Source organism: Capricornis sumatraensis, chromosome 2, assembly GCF_032405125.1.
Source record: "Capricornis sumatraensis isolate serow.1 chromosome 2, serow.2, whole genome shotgun sequence".
Lineage (NCBI taxonomy): Eukaryota > Metazoa > Chordata > Mammalia > Artiodactyla > Bovidae > Capricornis > Capricornis sumatraensis.
The window spans coordinates 186342529-186363115 of NC_091070.1; the positions used below are offsets into that span (position 1 = coordinate 186342529).

Consider the following 20587-nt stretch of genomic DNA (forward strand, 5'->3'; position numbering starts at 1 on the left):
GAGTCAACTCTTCGCATAAGGTGGCCAAAGTACTGGAGTTATGGAGTGCCTGCTGCTGCTGCTAAGTTGCTTCAGTCATGTCCGAGTCTGTGCAACCCCATTGACGGCAGCCCACCAGGCTCCCCCATCCCCGGGATTCTCCAGGCAAGAACACTGGAGTGGGTTGCCATTTTCTTCTCCAATGCGTGAAAGTGAAGTCACTCAGTAACTGTCCGACTCTTCGTGACCCCATGGACTGCAGCCTACGAGGTTCCTCCGCCCATGGGATTTTCCAGGCAAGAGTACTGGAGTGGGTTGCTATTGCCTTCTCCGTATGGAGTGCCTACTGTATACCAATTACTATTCTAATCACTGGGAATATAGATATGAATAAAACAAAGTCCCTTCCCTTATGAAGCTTCTATTCTAAGGGGGAAGAAAAACTATAAGTAAAGTAGTCTGTGTGACATACCACACGGTGATAAAGGTTATGAGAACATCAAGTGGTAAATAGCATGTTGAGCTTGGCCAATGAATTTCCACTAGACTGGTTTTGGACATGAGCGTTTTCCTTCTGTAAAATGTTGGAGGTAGTTGGGTGAAGGTAAGGGAGGTGGTTAAGCAGGAAAAGCAAAAAAGTGGACTAAGAGCTGAATAGAAAATCAATAAGCTAAAACTGAGACTCCCACAGGCACTGGTATAAAAGGCGAAAATGCAAGTTTCAAAGTTCATGTTATACTTGGTATACTTGATAGAAGTTCGGGTCCAGAACCAAGATTCCAGGAAATAGAAGTATGAGAATAAGAGTGAAAGAGACCAATGAGGTTAGGCTACTTATAATTATATGAAAATTCTCAACTTCCTACCATTTTATGTGTATTATCAGAGAAGCACATTGATTTTTTATTCACCTATCTTTGACCTTTGAATGTTCAAGGACATCAAAACTATAAGGCCAATGGAGAATTGCATTTATAAGTGATAAACCTGTTTCATCCTTAAACAGTCATTGGCTAAAGCTCTTCTGTTAAATTAAATCCATTCCGTTAAGGGCTTTGTATGCAAACCTATATCCTTAAGAGATTACAGATGCAATTTAGACATACATTTTAGAAGCTGAATGCATGAATCATTATTTTAGTACATATTGTCCATTAATCTGTCGTTCTATTGGGAACCCATTTGGAATGTGGCTGCTTACTAATTAGCAGGATTCTAGTGCCGAGCTGCTTCCTGATTAAATGTCCTTTAAAATCAATAAAACATCAGGAGGGATTATGGTGATGTGGGATTAGCCCCATCTAACCAAATAAAATGAGTTGTGTTCTTTTCTTAAACTGTCACATTGCAAGAGCTGATGAGAGGAACAGTTTCGAGCATGCTGCAGCAAAGTTGTTGTTGTGTATCTCTGTTTGAGTGTGTGTGTTTTAACATTGAGATTTTGTTTTTTGCCATTTGCCTACCAATTAGCAAAGACGTTAGTGAATGACTGCCAGAGTAAGGCGATTTTGAGTAAGACTTGATTACGATTTCAAATCTCTACTCTGAATCACCCTTATGTAAAATGAATTCAGGTTGTGTTGGATGAAAATTATTATCCCAGTTCTTGGCCAGGAATGTGTAAGTCAGAATTAGCATTTAATGTTTCTGTGTGACTTTGCAATAAATGGTAATTAAGGAGAGCAGAGAGAGAACAGGAGGCAAACTAATACTCTAAAATTGTATTGGCAAAATTAAATGCTTCAAACCCAGTTTAAAACATAGGCACTCATGCCAAATTGTGTCGGGGGAGGGGATAAGTAATGAAGCTGCTATGGGTGGCTTCATAAATAGAGTGGCACAATTGACACAGCCCCAAGTAGACCTTATCGTACACATCTGGCCCATTATTGGGAGTGCAATTAGGTTGAGGACTGGTCTGATAATCCCAGGAACAACTAGAGGATTTTAAGAGATAAAGGAAACATGAGGTGTCCAATTCAGCAATTACTTTTTAATGGGAATAGGAAGATTGTAAGGGAATAGGAAAATTGTGAGCTATTAGAGGTATGGTATGAATCCACCCATTGGTTGGTCTTGGAAACCAGATCTGGCTTTTAAGAGTTCATTAATTACAATCTTCTCTTCCAGAGCCTGTTCCTATGGGGTAAGAATTCTAATAGTAATATTGCTAATTAAGTTAGTAGTAGTAGCCAACATTTATATAGTGCTTACTATATTCTCAGGCAATGTTCTGAATGCTTTATAAATATTAATTCTTTTAATCCTTGCACCTACCTCATGAGATAGGTACTATTAGTTTTCAAATGAGGAAGCTGGGGCACTGAGAAGCTAAAACTAGTATGTAACTGATAAATGAATTCATCAATAAGACTAAGTCAATACAGGCTCTCTAGCTTCAGGTTCTCAGCTTTTAATACACTATAACAACTCTCCTACAACTCCTATGAAATTTAAAGGCCTATAGGATAGTGCCCAGCCACAGGGGCTTTAGGCAATCTGCCTGCATTTCACAGTCAGCTCTAACCTTGGGCTTGGTGCTGAACATGGGTTTGGATTTTGAGGAACTCAGTATCTTCCTGCCCTAGGACCCAGGGGAGGTGTAGGTTATGAATACAAAAGTGAAGAGGCTTTGGTTCCAGCATCAGGTATGATCCAAGGAACCCCAGGGCTTGCAGGTAGCCTCTCCTCACTGGTAGAGCACCTCCACTGCCCCTTCAGCCCCCACCTATGCAGAAAGGCAACATGAGCAGGCCTAGATGGAAATCCCAACAGTCATATGCCCTGGCTTTGAGAACATGGACAAGTCATTGATTTCTCTGAACATTACATTTCCACCTGTTAAATGAAAAAAGACAAATCTTTTTGCCTAGATTTGAGAGTTTATTGCTTGTCTACCAAGTAAAGACTTTTCACGGGTAAATGGAAAGTAAGAAGAATACAATTTAGGCTACATGAGATGAAAGCTTAGGGAGATGAAAGCTGAGAAAGATGCTGCAGTTGGATGAGCGTTTCCAGCAGCTGAGTTAAATAAGAACCAAGATAACCCCCTGACTCAGAAGGATTGATGTATCTCCACCTACTATGTTCACAAATAGGGCTACATGCTCTACATGGCTTATCTCATTTTATATTTCCAACAGTCCTACGAATTAATGTTTTTATACCCACCTCACAGATGAATAAAATGAGGTTCAAAGTCTAGGGAAAGGCTACCCACTCCAGTATTCTGGCCTGGAGAATTCCATGGACTGTATAGTCCATGGGGTCGCAAAGAGTCAGACACGATTGAGCAACTTTCACTTTCAGAGTCCTTAAGTAAGTTGTCCCCAAAGTTGGGACTCTTTAAACCTTTCTTCCTATTGTGGGTTGAATTGTATCCCCCTATATTCATATGTTGAATCCCTAACTCCCAGCCTTTAGACCATGTATTTAAAGATAAGATCTTTAAAGAGATGACTAAGATAAGGTCATTAGAGTAAGCCTCCATCCAATCTGACTGGTGTCTTTATAAGGAGGAAATTTAGACACATAGAGAGACTCCAAGGATGCGCTCTTACAAAGAAAAGACCCTGCATTCAGTTCAGTTCAGTTCAGCTGCTCAGTCGGGTCTGACTCTTTGCGACTCCATGGACTGCAACCCACCAAGCTCCTCTGTCCATGGAGATTCTCTAGGCAAGAATACTGGAGTGGGTTGCCATACCCTCCTCCAGGGGATCTTCCCAACTCAGGGATCGAACCCAGGTCTCCTACATTGCAGGCAGATTCTTTACCAAATAAGCCACCAGGGAAGCCCCGCACTTTTTTTTTTTTTAATGGCAACCCAAGCAGACTGTACAGCCCCCTGCAGGCTAAGAGTCACCTCCACGGTCTTCTTTCTACTCACCTCCTTTTCCTAGAATATTTTGTGCCCCTCAGTTGGAATAGTAGATTGCAGGGTTCTCAAGGGAATGGCTTCAATGATTTAACTTTTCAAATCATGGGACTAACCTATAATTCTAGCAGTCTGAACAGAGCTGGCTCTTCAGTACTACTAAACACTCAGCGGAGCTTGGTGGGACTTGTAGAAGCCAATCAGAGGAGAGATGGAAAGGAGTATCTCAGAGATAGAAGGAGCAGTATGCGCCAAGATAAAAAAGCAAGCAAGAACATAACAAGTTTGGAGAACCACAGACTGTCCATTTTGGCCAGAGTATACATTTCACAAGGTAAAGAAAGGTGATGAGTTTCAGAAGGAAGTGCCATATACGTTTGAGTGAATCCTGAATGAAACTCACAGAAAAACAGGTCACCTGTAAATAACATCATCAAGATTATGAGGGTGTTTCTATAAAATAGCCCCCATTTTGAGTTTTTGCTGTGGTTAGACTTTTGGGTTTTGTGTTAATATATAGGACTTTTGTGTAAAATGTCATCTCCTTCAGAGATGACATTTTAATTTTATTAAAATCCCAATGAACAAATGAAGTGGCAAGAAAACAAAAATACCAGAAGCAAAAAGTAATAGGCACTCTAATGTCAGAATCTAGAAAGAATCTCCACTGGCTACGAACAGTGGAATCTGGGAAAATCTTGGTGCCCCAAGCTCTCCTGCCTATTTATGGAAAGTGCCAAAAACAGAAGATATTTTTGTCCCTTCACCACAGTTTTCTCCTTGATTTGGAGGCCCCAAGTCTTAGGAAACAAGAAAATTACATAGGTATTACTTTCTGTATCTGCTTGAGTACAGTTCCTTCCTCTCCTTCTCTCATCCAAGATTACCTACCAGTGCACTTACGCTCATACTGCTTTTCTGTGTCTGTGCAGAGATCACAACTCCTAGGAAGGACCGAGCATAAAGTTGGTGGGAGGAAGGCAGGAATGGCTAAACTCGGCTGTGGTATTTGCATCCGGTGAAATGTAATCCTGGAAATGTAACGTCACGTAGGTTGGAGCAGAAAGAGGCGCTCCCTGGTAGTTGTGTATGTTGCTGCTGCTGCTGCTGCTTCAGTCGTGTCCTACTCTTTGCGACCCCAAAGACGGCAGCCCACCAGGCTCCCCCGTCCCTGGGATTCTCCAGGCAAGGACACTGGAGTGGGTTGCCATTTCCTTCTCCAATGCATGAAAGCGAAAATTGAAAGGGAAGTCGCTCAGTCGTGTCTGACTCTTAGCGACCCCATGGACTGCAATCTACCTGGCTCCTCCGTCCATGGGATTTGCCAGGCAAGAATACTGGAGTGGGGTGCCATTGTCTTCTCCGTATGTTGGGAAGTGTGTATAAAATGAACATACAGAAATGTCAGAGTTGAAACACCAGAAGGGGGCGCTCTCATGCCCCACGATCCTAGAACTCGGCAGCAAGGAAGATTCCTTTTGGTCAGAACTCAGCCAGTGAGAAGCCATGGACACTGTTTTCTATAGCGCTCCCAACCCCACTTTCCTTTCTATAAAAAGTGTGTTCTCTTCCCTTGCTGTCTGGGGCACTTGAGCATGGCTCACCATGATTGGAGACCACAAATTACAAATCTCTACTGATCCTGAATAAACCTGTCTTTGCTGGAGAAATATCTGGCAGTCTGTTTCAGGTCAACAAGTGTACCCATTATGACTACACCAACATAGTGTCTGATATCCAACAGTTGTGATGGGAAGATCCCACCTCTGAAGTGGTCCCACCTGAGAGGCACCAGGAAAACGTCTAAGGAGCACCAGTTGGTAGGAGCAGTCACTCGCCCCTTGACTGAGGGCTGAGTGAGCAGTGAGTAGGGCCAGAGGAAACCTATTAAATTCATCTACTGTGTTGTATTGAATGTGAACAGTTTCTCATTTGACACTAAATAAAGAGAAAACCCCAACGTATGAGGCCTAATTTTTAAAAATACTGTAGAACAAGGAAAGTAACCATGCTCCTGCAGACTCCAAATAACAGCAAACTTCTGAAAATGATTTACTCTAGAAACTAGAAAACATTTAGAAAGCCACTGGCATTCTCTATAGGATATAAAGAGCCATGTCTCTGTTGAAATGAATTGGAAAGCCATAAGCATAATGAGATTAAAAGGCCATTAAAATGAAATGCAAAAAGCACTAAAGTGAAAAGAAGAAATTAAAATGAACTTGGTGAAATGTGGCTAGTTTCCAGGAAACTGAAACTTCTACAGCATAAGGAAGAGGTAACTGGGATTATAACTATGTTTGGTGATGGATGTTAACTAGACTTATTGTGATCATTTTGCAATCCACACATATATCAAATCTTTATGTTGTACACTCGAAGCTAATATTTTATATGTCAATTATATCTCAATTTTAAAAGTATAACACAATCAAGGAAAGCTGAATATTGCTAGATATTCTATGATATTAAGACACTTATTTAAATGTTTAGGTCAACAAACCTTTTTTATAAAGGGTCACATAGTAAAGTTTATAGGCTTTGTGGGTGTATAGTCTGTTGTAACTATTCGACTATGTCGTTGTAGCCTGAAAGCTGCCAAAAACAATACATAACAAATAGCCAGGACTGTGTTTTAATAAAATATTACTTACAAAAGAAAGTGTGATAACCAGAAATTAATGATTAGCAAAATTAACACTAGAATAAATCTAATTCAGAACATCAGAATTGAGAAGTTTACACAAAATCTGGAGAAAAAAATGAAAAAGAACAGTAGAGATAAAAGTAGATAAGAGATTGAACCTAAGATGCTTTGATATTGTGGAATAAGAAACTAGAAGAACTGGACAAGACATGAAACAGAAGGTCACAGCTAAAGAAACTTTGCAGAAGTAAGGAAAAGAAAAACCCTGTGTACAGACAATGAATTCATTAAGCTCTAAACTAAATTAAGAAAAAAAAAAGCATCCATGTTTCTCCTGACAAAACTTTTGTGCTACTGAGACAATGTGAATTATTTAAGGATGTAGCCAAAACAAAATTAAACGAAATCAAAGCAAATAAATTTAAAAATAATCATAAATATATCCAAATAAGACTGACCTCATACTTCTGCAAAGTGGACAAGTGGAAAGGAGGAACCTCTAATCTGGAGGACTAACTATAAATTATACATGAATTTTTGACTGGGCAGAGAGTTAGCACCCCTAACACACCCCACCCCTCATCACACTGTTCAAGGGTCAACTGTAGTTTGCTTCTTTCAATCTGGCATTTAAACACCATAATAAAGTTTAAAGTTAAAAAAAAAACCTACAATAATAAACATCAGAAGACACTGGAACCATGTTCATGCAATTCTAAAGGTGGGGCAGAAATATAACTGAAACCAAGTTATATTATATTTCATGTGTAAGGCCATAGAGTACAGTGGTTAAGGGTGCAGGATTTGCAGTCAGAGTTTAAATCCTGGCTGCCCCTTAATCAGCATGTCCACGGGCAAGTCATTTACATGTCTCATGAGATGGCTGTCTCAATTAAATGAGAGAATGCACAAAAGAGACTTAGAATGCTCATGAAAGGCCATTTTAAAAATTTGGATGACATTAGAATTTGAACTCGATCTGCCTGAATCTAGAATCAGGTTCACAGACCTTGTCCTTCAATCCTGACCTCTCTGACTCAACATGGGGAATCTGGCACCTGCTACTGTGATTAGAATTATATTGCCTTTTGTGGCAGCAAAAACCCATTGCTATGTTTAAGATGTCAAGGGCTCTTTGGAGGTCCTAGAGTAATTTAAAGAGTATGGAATAAAGAAGATATTTTATTAAAGGACCTTAAGGATTTCACTGGTCACATACCACCTAAATCAGGCAATGTCCAAGTTCAGTACTTAGAAAAAATGTCCTGCAATTTCCTTCCTCTTCTATCAGCAAATATTCAAGAAGGGGCATGAGAGTGTCTGGTGCCATTTTGTCCAGAAACCTTGCCAAATATTTGCTAACTTCTAACAGCTCTAAAAAATAAATGTTATACAATGTGGAAATATCAATGGATCTGGGTTTTTGTTGTGTTGTTGTTCAGCAGGTCAGAAGATGTTGTAGCCTTAAGCCTGGTCCTCCTAAGAGGAAGGAATTTCAAGAAGTGTAGCAGACAGGAGACACTTCTCCTTAGGTTTATTTCCAGATCTGTGCTAATATCAGATCTTTGTATGTTAATTAAAATTTCTAGAGAGTGCTACTTTTCCAGCCATCTTTTCCATGCCTAGCCCTTGTAGCAGCTGATATAATCATCAGCTTATCTAGCTGGTGGTTCTGCTTACCTATGCCTTGTCTATTCTTGTGCCCAAAGTGACATGAAGCTCTGGAGGTTATATTTTCTACACTGACAAAGAACTTTTCTAATTTGTGATGCCAGGTATAGAAAAGTTCTATTAAGTATAAGCAAAACAAACTAGTTACATATCTAATAAATTTATGGAGGTTCCTTAAAAAATATTAAAAAGCTACCATACAACCCAGCAATCCTCCTCCTGGGCATGTATCTGGAGAAAATCAGAGTTTGAAAAGATCCATGCACCCCAATGTTCATTGCAGCACTATTTACAATAGCCACAAAATGGAAGCAACCTAAATGTCCATCAATAGATGAATAGATAAGGAAGATGTTACAAAGTAATGTTATTCTGCTATAAAAAGAATGAAATAATGTCATTTGTAACAACATGGATGAACCCAGAGATCATCATACTAAATGAACTATGCCAAAAAGAGAAAAAGAAATAGAATATGATATTGCTTATGTGTGGAATCTGAGGGGGAAAAAAAGATACAAGTGAACTTATACAAAATAGAAGTTGATCCATAGACACAGAAGATAAATTTATGATTACCAAAGGGAAAAGGAATGGAGGAATAAATTAGGAATTTGGGATTAATATATACACACTGCTATATATGAAGCAAAGAAGAACTAAAAAGCCTCTTGATGAAGGTGAAAAAGAAGGCTGAAAAAACTGGCTTACAACTCAACATTCAAAAAACTAAGATTATGGCATCTGGTCCCATCACATCATGGCAAATAGATGGGGAAACAATGGAAACAGTAACAGACTTTAAATTCTTAAGCTCCAAAATCACTGCAGATGGTGACTGCAGCCATGAAATTAAAAGACACTTGCTCCTTGGAAGAAAAGTTATGACCAACCTAGAAAGCATATTAGAAAGCAGAGACGTTACTTTGCCAACAAAGGTCCATATAGTCGAAGCTATGGTTTTTCCAGTAGTCATGTGTGGATTTGAGAGTTGGATCATAAAGAAAGCTGAGCACTGAAGAATGGATACTTTTGAACGTGATGTTGGAGAAGACTCTTGAGATTCCCTTGGAATGCAAGGAGATCAAACCAGTCAATCCTATAGGAAATCAGTCCTGAATATTCATTGGAAGGATTGAGGCTGAAGCTGAAGCGCCAATACTTTGGCCACCTGATGCGAAGAGCCGACTCATAAGAAAAGACCCTGATGCTGGGAAAGATTGAAAGCAGGAAGAGAAGGGGACAACAGAGGATGGGATGCTTGAATGGCATCACTGAGTAGATGAGCATGAGCTTGAGCAAGTTCCGGGAGATGGTGAAGGACAGGGAAACCTGGTGTGCTGACGTCTACAGGGTGGCAAAGAGTCAGACATGACTGAGCAACTGAACAACAGTATATGACATAGATAACCAACAAGGACTACTATATAGCACAGGGAACTATACTATACTATACAGGAATTATATAGTAATAACCTATAAGGGAAAAAATTCTGAAAAAGTGTGTTTGTACATGTACATCCATGCATGCATGCTAAGTTGCTTCAGTTGTGTCCAGTTCTGTGTGACGCTGTAGACGGTAGCCCACCAGGCTCCTCTGCCCATGGGGATTCCCCAAACAAGAATACTAGAGTGGGTTGCCATGTCCTCCTCCAGAGGTCTCCTCGACTGGGGGATCAAGCCCACGTCTCCTCTGTCTCCTGCACTGGTATGTGAGTTCCTTACCACTACCACCACCTGGGAGGCCTAAATATATATACATATGTGTATGTGTGTGTGTGCATTTATAAATCAACTATACTTCAATTAAAAATAAAGAGAATAAAGTCACATGACATTAAAAGTCTTCTAGACAGCCTAGGAGGAGAAGGCAATGGCACCCCACTCCAGTTCTCTTGCCTGGAAAATCCCATGGATGGAGGAGCCTGGTAGGCTGCAGTCCATGGGGTCGCTAAGAGTCAGACATGACTGAGCAACTTCCCTTTCACTTTTCACTTTCATGCATTGGAGAAGGAAATGGCTACCCACTCCAGTTTTCTTGCCTGGAGAATCCCAGGGACTGGGGAGCCTGGTAGGCTGCCGTCTATGGGGTCGCACAGAGTCAGACACAACTGAAGCGACTTAGCAGCAGTAGACAGTCTAGGACACATTCTCACAACTGGCTGTTTATATTTGCTTGGCTTCTGATGGGCAAAGAGGTGCTAAAAAATTCTTTTTATTAAAAGTTCAGTTGCTACCAACAGAACTGTCTTACTAGCATAAACAAAAAGAAATACTTCAAAAAGATACAAAGTTACACACAAAATTAGGGAAGAATGAAACTTTGGGAAGCATTGAAACCAAAAAATAATTAGAAACACAGAGACAGAGAGTGGGAGAGAGGAAAGAAGGGAGAGAAGGATGGGAAAAGTGATAGATTGAGATTAATTAGACAGGGTAGATCCCAACTTTGGCTAGAGAAGGGTATAGGACCTTGATTGTAGCCCAATATCCTAGAGAAGCATATTTTTATACAAATGGAGAATGGATGCTGGGCAAGCAAATGTAAGTTATTTTTCCTACCATAGTGTTCCTAAATTACTTGTAAGTTTTAAATGACTCCCTGATTATCACATGCCCACACATTACTCAATGCAATTTCTGCTTGGGGATTTCACTAAATATTGTCTATTTGCACTTAGCACCCATTTCTGTCCCCTTCTTTGTTCTTTCCTGTGTTGTAATACTTCCCATACTTGAGAAGCCTGTAAAGAACATTTACAAAGCTCCCTTGACATTAGTGTTAGTGTTAGTTGCTCAGTCATGCCCAACTCTTTGCGACCCCTTGGACTGCAGCCTACCAGGTTCCTGGTCCATGAGATTTTCCAGGCAAGGATACTGAAGTGGGTTGCCATTTCCTTCTCCAGGGGATCTTCCCAATTCAGGGATCAAACCCGGGTCTCCTGCTGCGGCAGATTCTTTACCGACTGAGCTACAAGGGAAGCCCCTTGACACTGAGGTTCTGGAATTGATTTAAGTTCCATCATGGGGATGCCACTGCATGAGATTTGAAAGGCAGAAAGAGTGGCAAGAGGGGCAGGGACATTTTAAGTATATATTACTTTCCTGCAGTAGTAGCAACTCCAGACCCTCAGTTTTTGCAGTGGCCAGAATGCCATCTATACTGTCTAGTCACCAAACACATGGTCAAGGGAAACTGAGACATCAGCCAGAATTTCCTGCAGTTTCCTGGACTCTGGACCACATCTACTGAGACCTAACCCTTAGCCCATCAGCAGACACCAACCTCCATCCTACTAGCCCCTGCAATCATTTCATGGGCACTTAATTTCCATTTCTAGTAGAAATACCTAAGAAGAAAAGAAAGAAAATGAAGTCTCCCAGTTGTCCAGGTCTTTTTGACCCCACGGATTGTAGCCTTCCCAGGCTCCTCTGTCCATAGAATTTTCCAAGCAAGAATACTGGAGTGGGTTGCCATTTCTTTCTCCAGTGGATCCTCCTGACCCAGGGATCAAACTCGGGTCTCCTGCATTGCAGGCAGACTCTTTACCATCTGAGCCACCAGGGAATCCCTGAAACACATAAAGTAGCTTCCATTTCCTTCACTGCACCCCTAATGATAGAGGCATCAAAAAATTCCTATGATATCACAGTCTATATAACTTTTAAGCTTTTTTGTACATTCTTTCAGAGCTTCCTACTTTGATCACAGATACTATGTTTCCTTTTCTTGCATAGATGGGAGAATTTTGTTGAGTGGTTGGGCAGAGCTTCCTCTGATTTGTCATCTGATTTTCCTCCAGGTGAGTCTGGTTATTTTGTTCCTTAAGAGACCTCCAATTCCCAGAGCTCTTGCTGATGCTGTGACTTAGCTCCAATGGCCTGTTCATTGCATTTCACCTCATTGCTCCCAGAAATGTAAATGGCTTACCAGTGAAGAAAAATTAAGAGTGAAGTTTGCATTAATGGCAATTTTTTAAGGTCAGTTAGATCATAAAAGGCATAATTCCCAGGTTTTTTTTTAATTAAAGAGTTTATTTATTTTTTTTAATTGATAAAATTAAATTGCTTTACAATATTGTGTTGGTTTCTACCAAACATCAACATGAATCAGCCATAGGTTTACCCATGTCCCCTCCCACTTGAACATCCCTCCCACATCCCTCCCCATCCCACCTCTCTAGGTTGTTACTGGGCCCTGGTTTGGTTCCCTGAGTCATACAGCAAATTCCCATTGGCTCTCTATTTCACACATGGTAAAATAGCTGTTTTTATGTTTCCATGTTACTCTCTCCATACGTCCCACTCTCTCCTTCCTCCCCAACCCCAGCTGTGTCCATATGTCTGTTTTCAATGCCTGTGTCTCCACTGCCGCTCTGCAAATAGGTTCACCAGTACCATCTTTCTAAATTCCATATATATGTATTAGTATACGATACTTGCCTTTCTCTTTCTGACTTACTTCACTCTGTATGATAGGCTCTAGGTTCATCCGCCTCATTAGGACTGAGGAACATAGTGAAAGTGAAAGTGAAAGTGAAGTCGCTCAGTCGTGTCCAACTCTGTGCGACCCATGGACTGTAGCCCACCAAGCTCCTCCATCCATGGGATTCTCCAGGCAAGAATACTGGAGTTGGGTGCCATTTCCTTCTCCAGGGGATCTTCCTGACCCAGGGATCGAACCGAGGTCTCCCACATTGCAGGCAGACGCTTTAACCTCTGTACCACCAGGGAAGCCGAAAATGTGTTCCTTTTATGGCTGAGTAATATTCCATCACATACATGTACCACAGCTTCTCTATCCATTCATTCATGTAGTATATCATGAAGCATTATCTAGAAATAGCCCTTTAATATGGATGTAGTTCATTTATAAAATAAGTTGATATTACTTATTAGAATTTCAGTTGCATAGTCCCTCAGGTCTGGGAATCCTATAGCTAGGTACTTTCCTTACTAATATCTCACCAAAAAGCTCTCCAAGATTTACATACAGCAGTATAATTTTTGTGTGTGCTGTGTGCTTAGTCACTCAGTCATGTCCGACTCTTTGCAACCCCATGGACTATAACCTGCCAGGCTCCTCTGTCCATGGGGATTCTCCAGGCCAGAATACTGGAGCGGGGAGCCATTCCCTTCTCCAGGAAATCTTCCCAATCCAGAGATCAAACCCAGGTCTCCCACATTGAAGGAGGATTCTTTACCATCTGAGCCACCAGGGAAGCCAAGATCCTTCAAGGACCATTTTATTAAATTACAGTATATCCAATTAATATAACTATGCAGCTGAAAAATCACATGGCTGATCTAATACAGGAAGATTTCCAAGATATATTATTAAGTGAAATGATGAAGATGAATTGGGCAAAATATTTAGCAATTAACAAGTGTTAAATATGACAGGTGAAAAAATATGCATTGATACTAATCTGTTGTTGCAATTCTCTATTTAGTACATCCATCAACCATTTACTGGTTACCCTTTGGATCAAAATACAAGGTACTGAGAGTTTGGTGGGCAGTGTAGTATATCAGTTTGCATTCCAGTGAAAAACAGAAACCTCACTAGGTATTTCAAACAAAGGGAATTTATAGCCCGTGGTTGAGGGATTGGTTATTATCCATAATTAGAAGACTGAAAGCACAAAATGAGAATAGTGAGTGCACTCATTTCCCTAGGACATTTGTCATAACGAAGTCGGAAACTGAGCAGCCTGAAATAACAGAAATTTCTTCTCTCATGGTTCCAGACACTATAAGTCAGAAATCAAGGGGTCAGGAGGGCCATGCTCCCTCTCAAGCCTCTAGGACAGAGTGTCTTCTTGCCTCTCCCAGCTTCTGGTGGCCCCAGGCTGTTCTTGGCTTATGGTTACATAACTACAATCTCTGCCTCTGTCTTCCTGTGGCCTTCTTCCCTCTCTGCCTCTCTTTTGTACCTGTGTCTAAATCCTCCCTCTCTTTCTTTGTACAAAGACACCACTGTTCATTCAAGTGCGGGCCCACCCAAATCCATAATGATGTCATCTTAACTTGATTACATCTTCAGTTGTTTTCAAACAGGCCTTATTAACAGGTTTCAATGGTACCTGTTAAAGGATATATTTCAACCAATGACCATGAGATAACTCAGATATTAGTAACTATAGAAAGCAGCTATCAGCCTTAGGGCTGAAGGAACATAGAGAAAGGTGTACTATTAGCAGAACCTAGAATCTCATAGGGTGATTGTAAGTCTAACAAACAAAAAATGTTAGGCAGTGTTACACTCTACAGAGCAACAGGAGTGTAGTGGTGCTGTGGTTGCATTGCTGTGACAGCCTGTGGCTTACTGAGAAACTTAAAGTCTTGATCTCTTCCCATTCCTGTATCGCTGGAGCTATGATTATTAAATGCTGTTAGGCACTGAGTGGGCCATTTTGTTTGCTGGTTCTTTAGCCCAACAGGTAAGTGTCATAAAAGGAAAGAAGGGATATTATAAGAAACTAAAGATAGCTTTGCATTTGGAGTGTGTAGAACTGTGAATTTTCTCATTCCCATTTTCATTAGAAGATCCTATGATAACCTGATTAAAATGATTCATTTTCATATATACTGCCTCATATTATAAACTTGATCACATTTGGAATCACAAAAATTCTATGAACTTGCTTTTAATGTGCATATGATATTTGCATATCACATAAATACTTAATGTCTGTAACTTAAGACTAAGGACTAGAATCTTGGCAAGATCAACCAGAAGACAAGATAAAATACAAAAAATATTTCTTTGAAGGCTATTATTTGGAATTCAAATTGAACAACCAGATAGAAAAGAGGAAAATTCCCTCTGTATAAGAAGTTAACATCTCATAACATCTCTAAAATTATCCATACAAAATGTTTCCAGCATTCAATTAGAAACCATCAACAATTATATAAGAGAGGATATGGATTTTCAAATAACTGTAATTAATATGTTTGAGAAAATTAATAAGATGGAGAATTTTCAGCAAATATTTTGAATCTGTAAAAAATATGGAGAACAAAACCAAATTTTTTAAATAACTAAATTTTAAAACTCAATAGATGGGTTTAACAAAAGAGTGGGCATATCTGAAGAGAGAATTAGTGAACTAGAATATGATTCAGTAGGAAATATTCATATTGAAGTATGAATGAGAAAAGATGATGAAATACACAAAAAGACTATACAAAAGATAAGTAGAAATGGTGACATATCCAACATACATGTAATGAGGAGGAAGAGAGTCGAGCTGAAGCAATATTGAAGAAAATTATGACTGAAAATTGCCAACAGTGGTAAAATATCTCAAGCCATAGATCCAAGAAATGCTGCAAACTCCCATAAAGACAAATACAAAAGAGCTTAGGCCCCTCCAGATACAGATGTTCTAAGATCTAAAGTAGTATTTTACAAAAATGAGGTACAACCCAACTTTGAATCTCTTCGCAGTGGAGCCGGTGAAGTGAGGGAGAAGAGGGGAACCAGGAAGCAAGGAACAGGGCTATCGCATGACTGCAGATGGGGGAAAATTGGAAGGGAATGATGGTTGACTCGGAGGCTCATTGATCCCCCCAAACATTTATTGATGGTCCATCACTCAAGATAACATAGAAAAATGGCTGAGTTTAACCTCCCTTTTATTAAGGGTAAAAAAATAATCCATAGTAATTCCTAGTTAGAACTACTTATATTGAAGGAACAGAAAAGCCAGATTTTTGGTTTATGTAACTGAAAACTCTGGCAGCAGCAAGAGCTAAAATGGTTTTATCTAGCCATTGGGCTTCCCTTGTGGTTCAGCTGGTAAGGAATCTGCCTGCAATGTGGGAGACCTGGGTTCAATCCCTGGGCTGGGAAAGGGAAAAGCTACCCACTCCAGTATTCTGGCCTGCAGAATTCCATAGCCTAAGTCCATGGTGTTGCCAAGAGTCAGACACTACTGAGTGACTTTCACTTCATGTGTCAGGTCAAGAATCTGCTCTCTGGCTCTCTGCTTCCTTAATCTGGGGTTGGCATCATCTTCAGGCTCTAAATGTTGGTGTCCAACTGCACTGGGCACTCCTGTAATAGCAGAATAGCTCTGGGAGCTAGGCTTATCATCCCTCTACAGCACTCTCTTTTGGGCGGTCCTGCCAAAAAGGAGAGAACTTTACTACCTAAGAAACTATGGCAGATTGTTGTTCAGTTGCTTAGCTGTGTCTGACTCTTTGTGACCCCCACGGACTGCAGAACACAAGGCTTCTCTGCCCTTCACGATCTCCCTGAGTTTGTTCAAATTCATGTCCATTGAGTTGGTGATGCTATCCAACCAGCTCATCTTCTGTCGCCCTCTTCTCCTTTTACCTTCAGTCTTTCCCAGGATCCATTGAGTCAGCTCTTCACATCAGATGGCCGAAGTATTGGAGCTTCAGCATCAGTCCTTCTAATGAATATTCAGGGTTGATTTCCTTTAGGATTCACTAGTTTGATCTTCTTGCAGTCCAGGGGACTCTCAAGAGTCATCTCCAGCACCACAATTTAAAAGCATCAATTCTTTGACACTCAGCCTTCTTTATGGCCAACTCTCATATCCATACATGACTAGTGGAAAAACCATAGCTTTGACTAGACAGATCTTTGTCAGCAAAGTGATGCCTTTGCTTTTGAATACACTGTCTAGGTTTGCCATAGCTGTCCTTACAAGGAGCAAGCATCTTTTAGTTTCATACACACACACACACACACACACACACATACACACACACACACACACACACATGGGGCTTCCATAGTAGCTCAGTGGTAAAGAATCCACCTGCAATGCAGGAGACATGGGTTTGATCCCTAGGTTGGGAAGATCCCCTCGAGAAAGAAATGGCAACCCACTCCAGTATTCTTGCCTGGGAAATCCCATGGAGAGAGGAGCCTGGCGGGCTACAGTCCATTTAGTCACAAAGAGTCAGACACATCTTAGCAACTAAACCACCACTACAGCTTTTCAAATGCCTTTACACTCTAAGTTGTTACAAAGTGTTCAATATAGTTCCCTGCGCTACACAGCAGGTCCTACTGTTTATCTACCAATCTCAAATTACCAATTTATTCCTCCCCACCCTCTCCCCTTTGATAACCTTAAATTTATTTTCTATGTCTGTGAGTTTTTATAAGTTTTATAAGTTCTGTTTTATAAAAGTTCATTTGTATCACTTTCTGTTTTATAAATGCATTTGTATCACTTTTTTTAGATTCCACATATATTTGTCTTTCTCTCTTTTACTTACTTCACTTAGTATAATAATCTCCAGGTCCATTCACATTGCTGTAAGTGATATTATCTATTTTTTTAAATCAGTGTTTATCTATGACTTTATTTTAGGTTTACCTGGGAATTTTCTAGAAGTCCCAAACTGGGTTCTCACCCCCTAGAAATTCTGATATAATTGGTCTGGTATGACACCTAGGCACTGGTAATTTTTAAAGCTCTCCAAGTGGGAGCATTTTAGCACCAGTGCTGAAGACCACTGATTTCAAGTTATTAGTGGGGGGGGCGGGGGGGTGTGGTGAGAGATGGTAGGGCTGGCTGTGTAACTCTCAGAATCCACTGGAAGCCCTGTAAAACCTGGCCCTTGCAACACCTGGAGATCTCTAGAAGCCAGCTTGGCCTATTTCCTCTAATGCAAATCTTCAAGGCAGACTAGACAGATGGTTATTATTTGTCCTTCCTGCTGTGTTAGAAAGAAAAAAAAAAAATCATCCCTACCTCGGATTTCTCAATTTCCACATGTGAAAACCATTACCTTTTAAAATATGCTTATAGGCATTAGGAAGGAGAAAGGAAAGCTTAAAAGAAACCAAGAAGGCGAGCCTGCATTTTCTCCTTAAGGGACTTTTAGAAATGCCAACAATAGAGAAACTGGACTGGGATAAACTCTAGGTTCTAGATCTTATATTAAAAAGAATAATGCATGTGAAAAATTCCTGGCACATAATGTAAAGTTCTCTTTTCTGGAGAAACTGGATTGCTTAAGATCACATAATAGTAACGCAATGATAAACAATACTACATTGCATTGGGCATCTTCCCTGTGTTAAGCATTTTTATGTAGGTAATTTTTAATTACCTACACAAATTATAATTTCAAAATGCAAGTATCATTCCCTTTTCACAACTAACAAGACTAGGATCTGAAAGCTTGCAGCTGGTAAAGGGAAACATCTGGATTATATTAATAGCATTCATACCTGACACCAAAGTTCATCTGTAGCATCTGGGTTAGATATAGAAGAATAGAGAAAAATCCTTCCTCCTGTAGGGCCTGAAAAGGAATGGGAGACATAGAAATATACAATCAGTGGCTTTATTTTCCAAACTTCAAATTAAGGGCACATGGTCATCCATTTTACATGCATTGAGTACTTATTCTAATGCTGGGTTCTGGGCCTTCAGAGATTATGAAATCACATTGCCCTCTCCGTCAAGAAACTATGGGAGAAGATTCATAATGATTTGTAAGTGCAATGCTAAGAGTCTAACAAAAGGCTTTTAAATCCAATATGTTTATTTTATAAGCATCCTTACATAGATAGCTCCTAGTTAACGTTTACTGAGTACTTGCTAAGCTCCAAGTATTTGCTTTACATTTTCTAGTCCATTTAATCTTCACAGTAACCTATAGATGGCATTATCCACATTTTACAGAAGTGGAAACAGACACAAAGAGGACAAATTCCTTGCCCTAGATCATGCAGCTAATAAAGAAAAGAGTCAAGCCAGGACTCGAACCCAAAGGATCTGGCTTCAGAGCCTCTATTCCCCCACCATTATGTTATACTGTCGACTTCTACCTTTTTAAAAATATTCATTGATTGAATCGTTTTATTGAAAATAGCAACAGCCAACTCAGAAACAATATGTATTTGTTAACGGCATATTTGGGGCTTCCCTGGTGGCTCAGCAGTAAAGAATCCACCTGCAATGCAGGAGCCACAGGAGATGTGGATTTGATCCCTTGGGACTGGGAAGATTGAGGCAACCAACTCCAGTATTCGTGCCTGGAGAACCCCATGGAGAGAGAAGCCTGGTGAACTATAGTCCATAGGGTTGTAAAGAGTCAGGTAAAACTGAAGTGACTATGCACACAATGGCATATTTGAATTATGCATTAAATATTGAAGCTGAAGCTCCCAGAAATCTGTGCTGTGTAGCTGTCATAGGAATTTGTACAGTAAAGAAGTTGCCAAGTCTGATGACAGATGTTGAGTGATGAATGAATGATGTCCACAATAAGCCTTAATGGACATAAACTGAAGGTCTTTATGTCTTTTTCCTGCTTCCTAAGGAAGTTTCTTCCATTCATGAAGGCAGCAGCCACAGCAAGTAGTATGTGGGCCTTAATCCCTTGGGGTAGGGATGCCATACTCTTCCCATGTAGGACCTCTGACCATAGAAATAAACAAGAAAGGGGAAGACAAAGGTTTTACCGGATCCATCAAGTGCAAACTTGAATGGAAAGGGAGGTGGAAATGCTTCATTCTCTAAGAGGCAAGACCACCCAAAAAGTCTCCTTGCCACTCCCCAAACTAGAAAAGCCCTCTTCATTCAGGGGAGTTCAACAAGTTGATATCTCTGTTTATCTGGAACTCTGCTCTATGCACATACCCACCATGTGTTTGTTCTTTTTTTTTTTAATTAATATATTTTAATTGGAGGCTAACTGCTTTACAATATTGTGGTGGGTTTTGCCATACATTGACATGAATCAGCCATGGGTGTATATGTGTCCCCCATCCCAAACCCCTCTCCCTCCTCCCTCCCCACCCCATCCGTCTGGGTTGTCCCAGTCCACCAGCTTTGAGTGCCTTGTTTCATGCATTGAACTTGGGCTGGTCATCTATTTCACATATGGTAATATACATGTTTCAGTGCTATTCTCTCAAATCATCCCACGCTCGCCTTTTCCCAGAGTCCAAAAGTCTGTTCTTTACATCTGTGTTTCTTTTGCTGTCTTGCATGTAGGGTCATTGTTACCATCTTTCTAAATTCCATATAAATGCGTTAATACACTGTATTGGTGTTTTTCTTTCTGACTTACTTCACTCTGTATATTAGGCTTCAGTTTCATCTACCTCACTAGATCTGACTCAAACGTGTTCCTTTTAATATTCCATTGTGTATATGTACCACAGCTTTCTTATCCATTTGTCTGCCGACGGACATCTAGGTTGCTTCTACGTCCGAGCTATTGTAAACAGGGCTGCAAAGAACACTGGGGTACACGTGTCTCTTTCAATTCTGGTTTCCTCGGTGTGTATGCCCATCAGTGGGATTGCTGGGTCATATGGCAGTTCTATTTCCAGCTTTTTAAGGAATCTCCACACTGTTCTCCATAGTGGCTGTACTAGTTTGCATTCCCACCAACAGTGTAAGAGGGTT

General features: G+C 40.3%; 1 protein-coding gene across 1 annotated transcript in view; it reads left to right on the forward strand.

The window, feature by feature from the left end:
- C2H1orf87 (chromosome 2 C1orf87 homolog) overlaps positions 1-20587 on the forward strand; it is an 83444-nt gene that overhangs the window by 49420 nt on the left and 13437 nt on the right. Inside the window, exon 8 of the mRNA XM_068966671.1 lies at positions 11910-11974. Coding sequence (XP_068822772.1) covers positions 11910-11974 — 65 coding nt within the window. The remainder of the gene's footprint in view (positions 1-11909; positions 11975-20587) is intronic.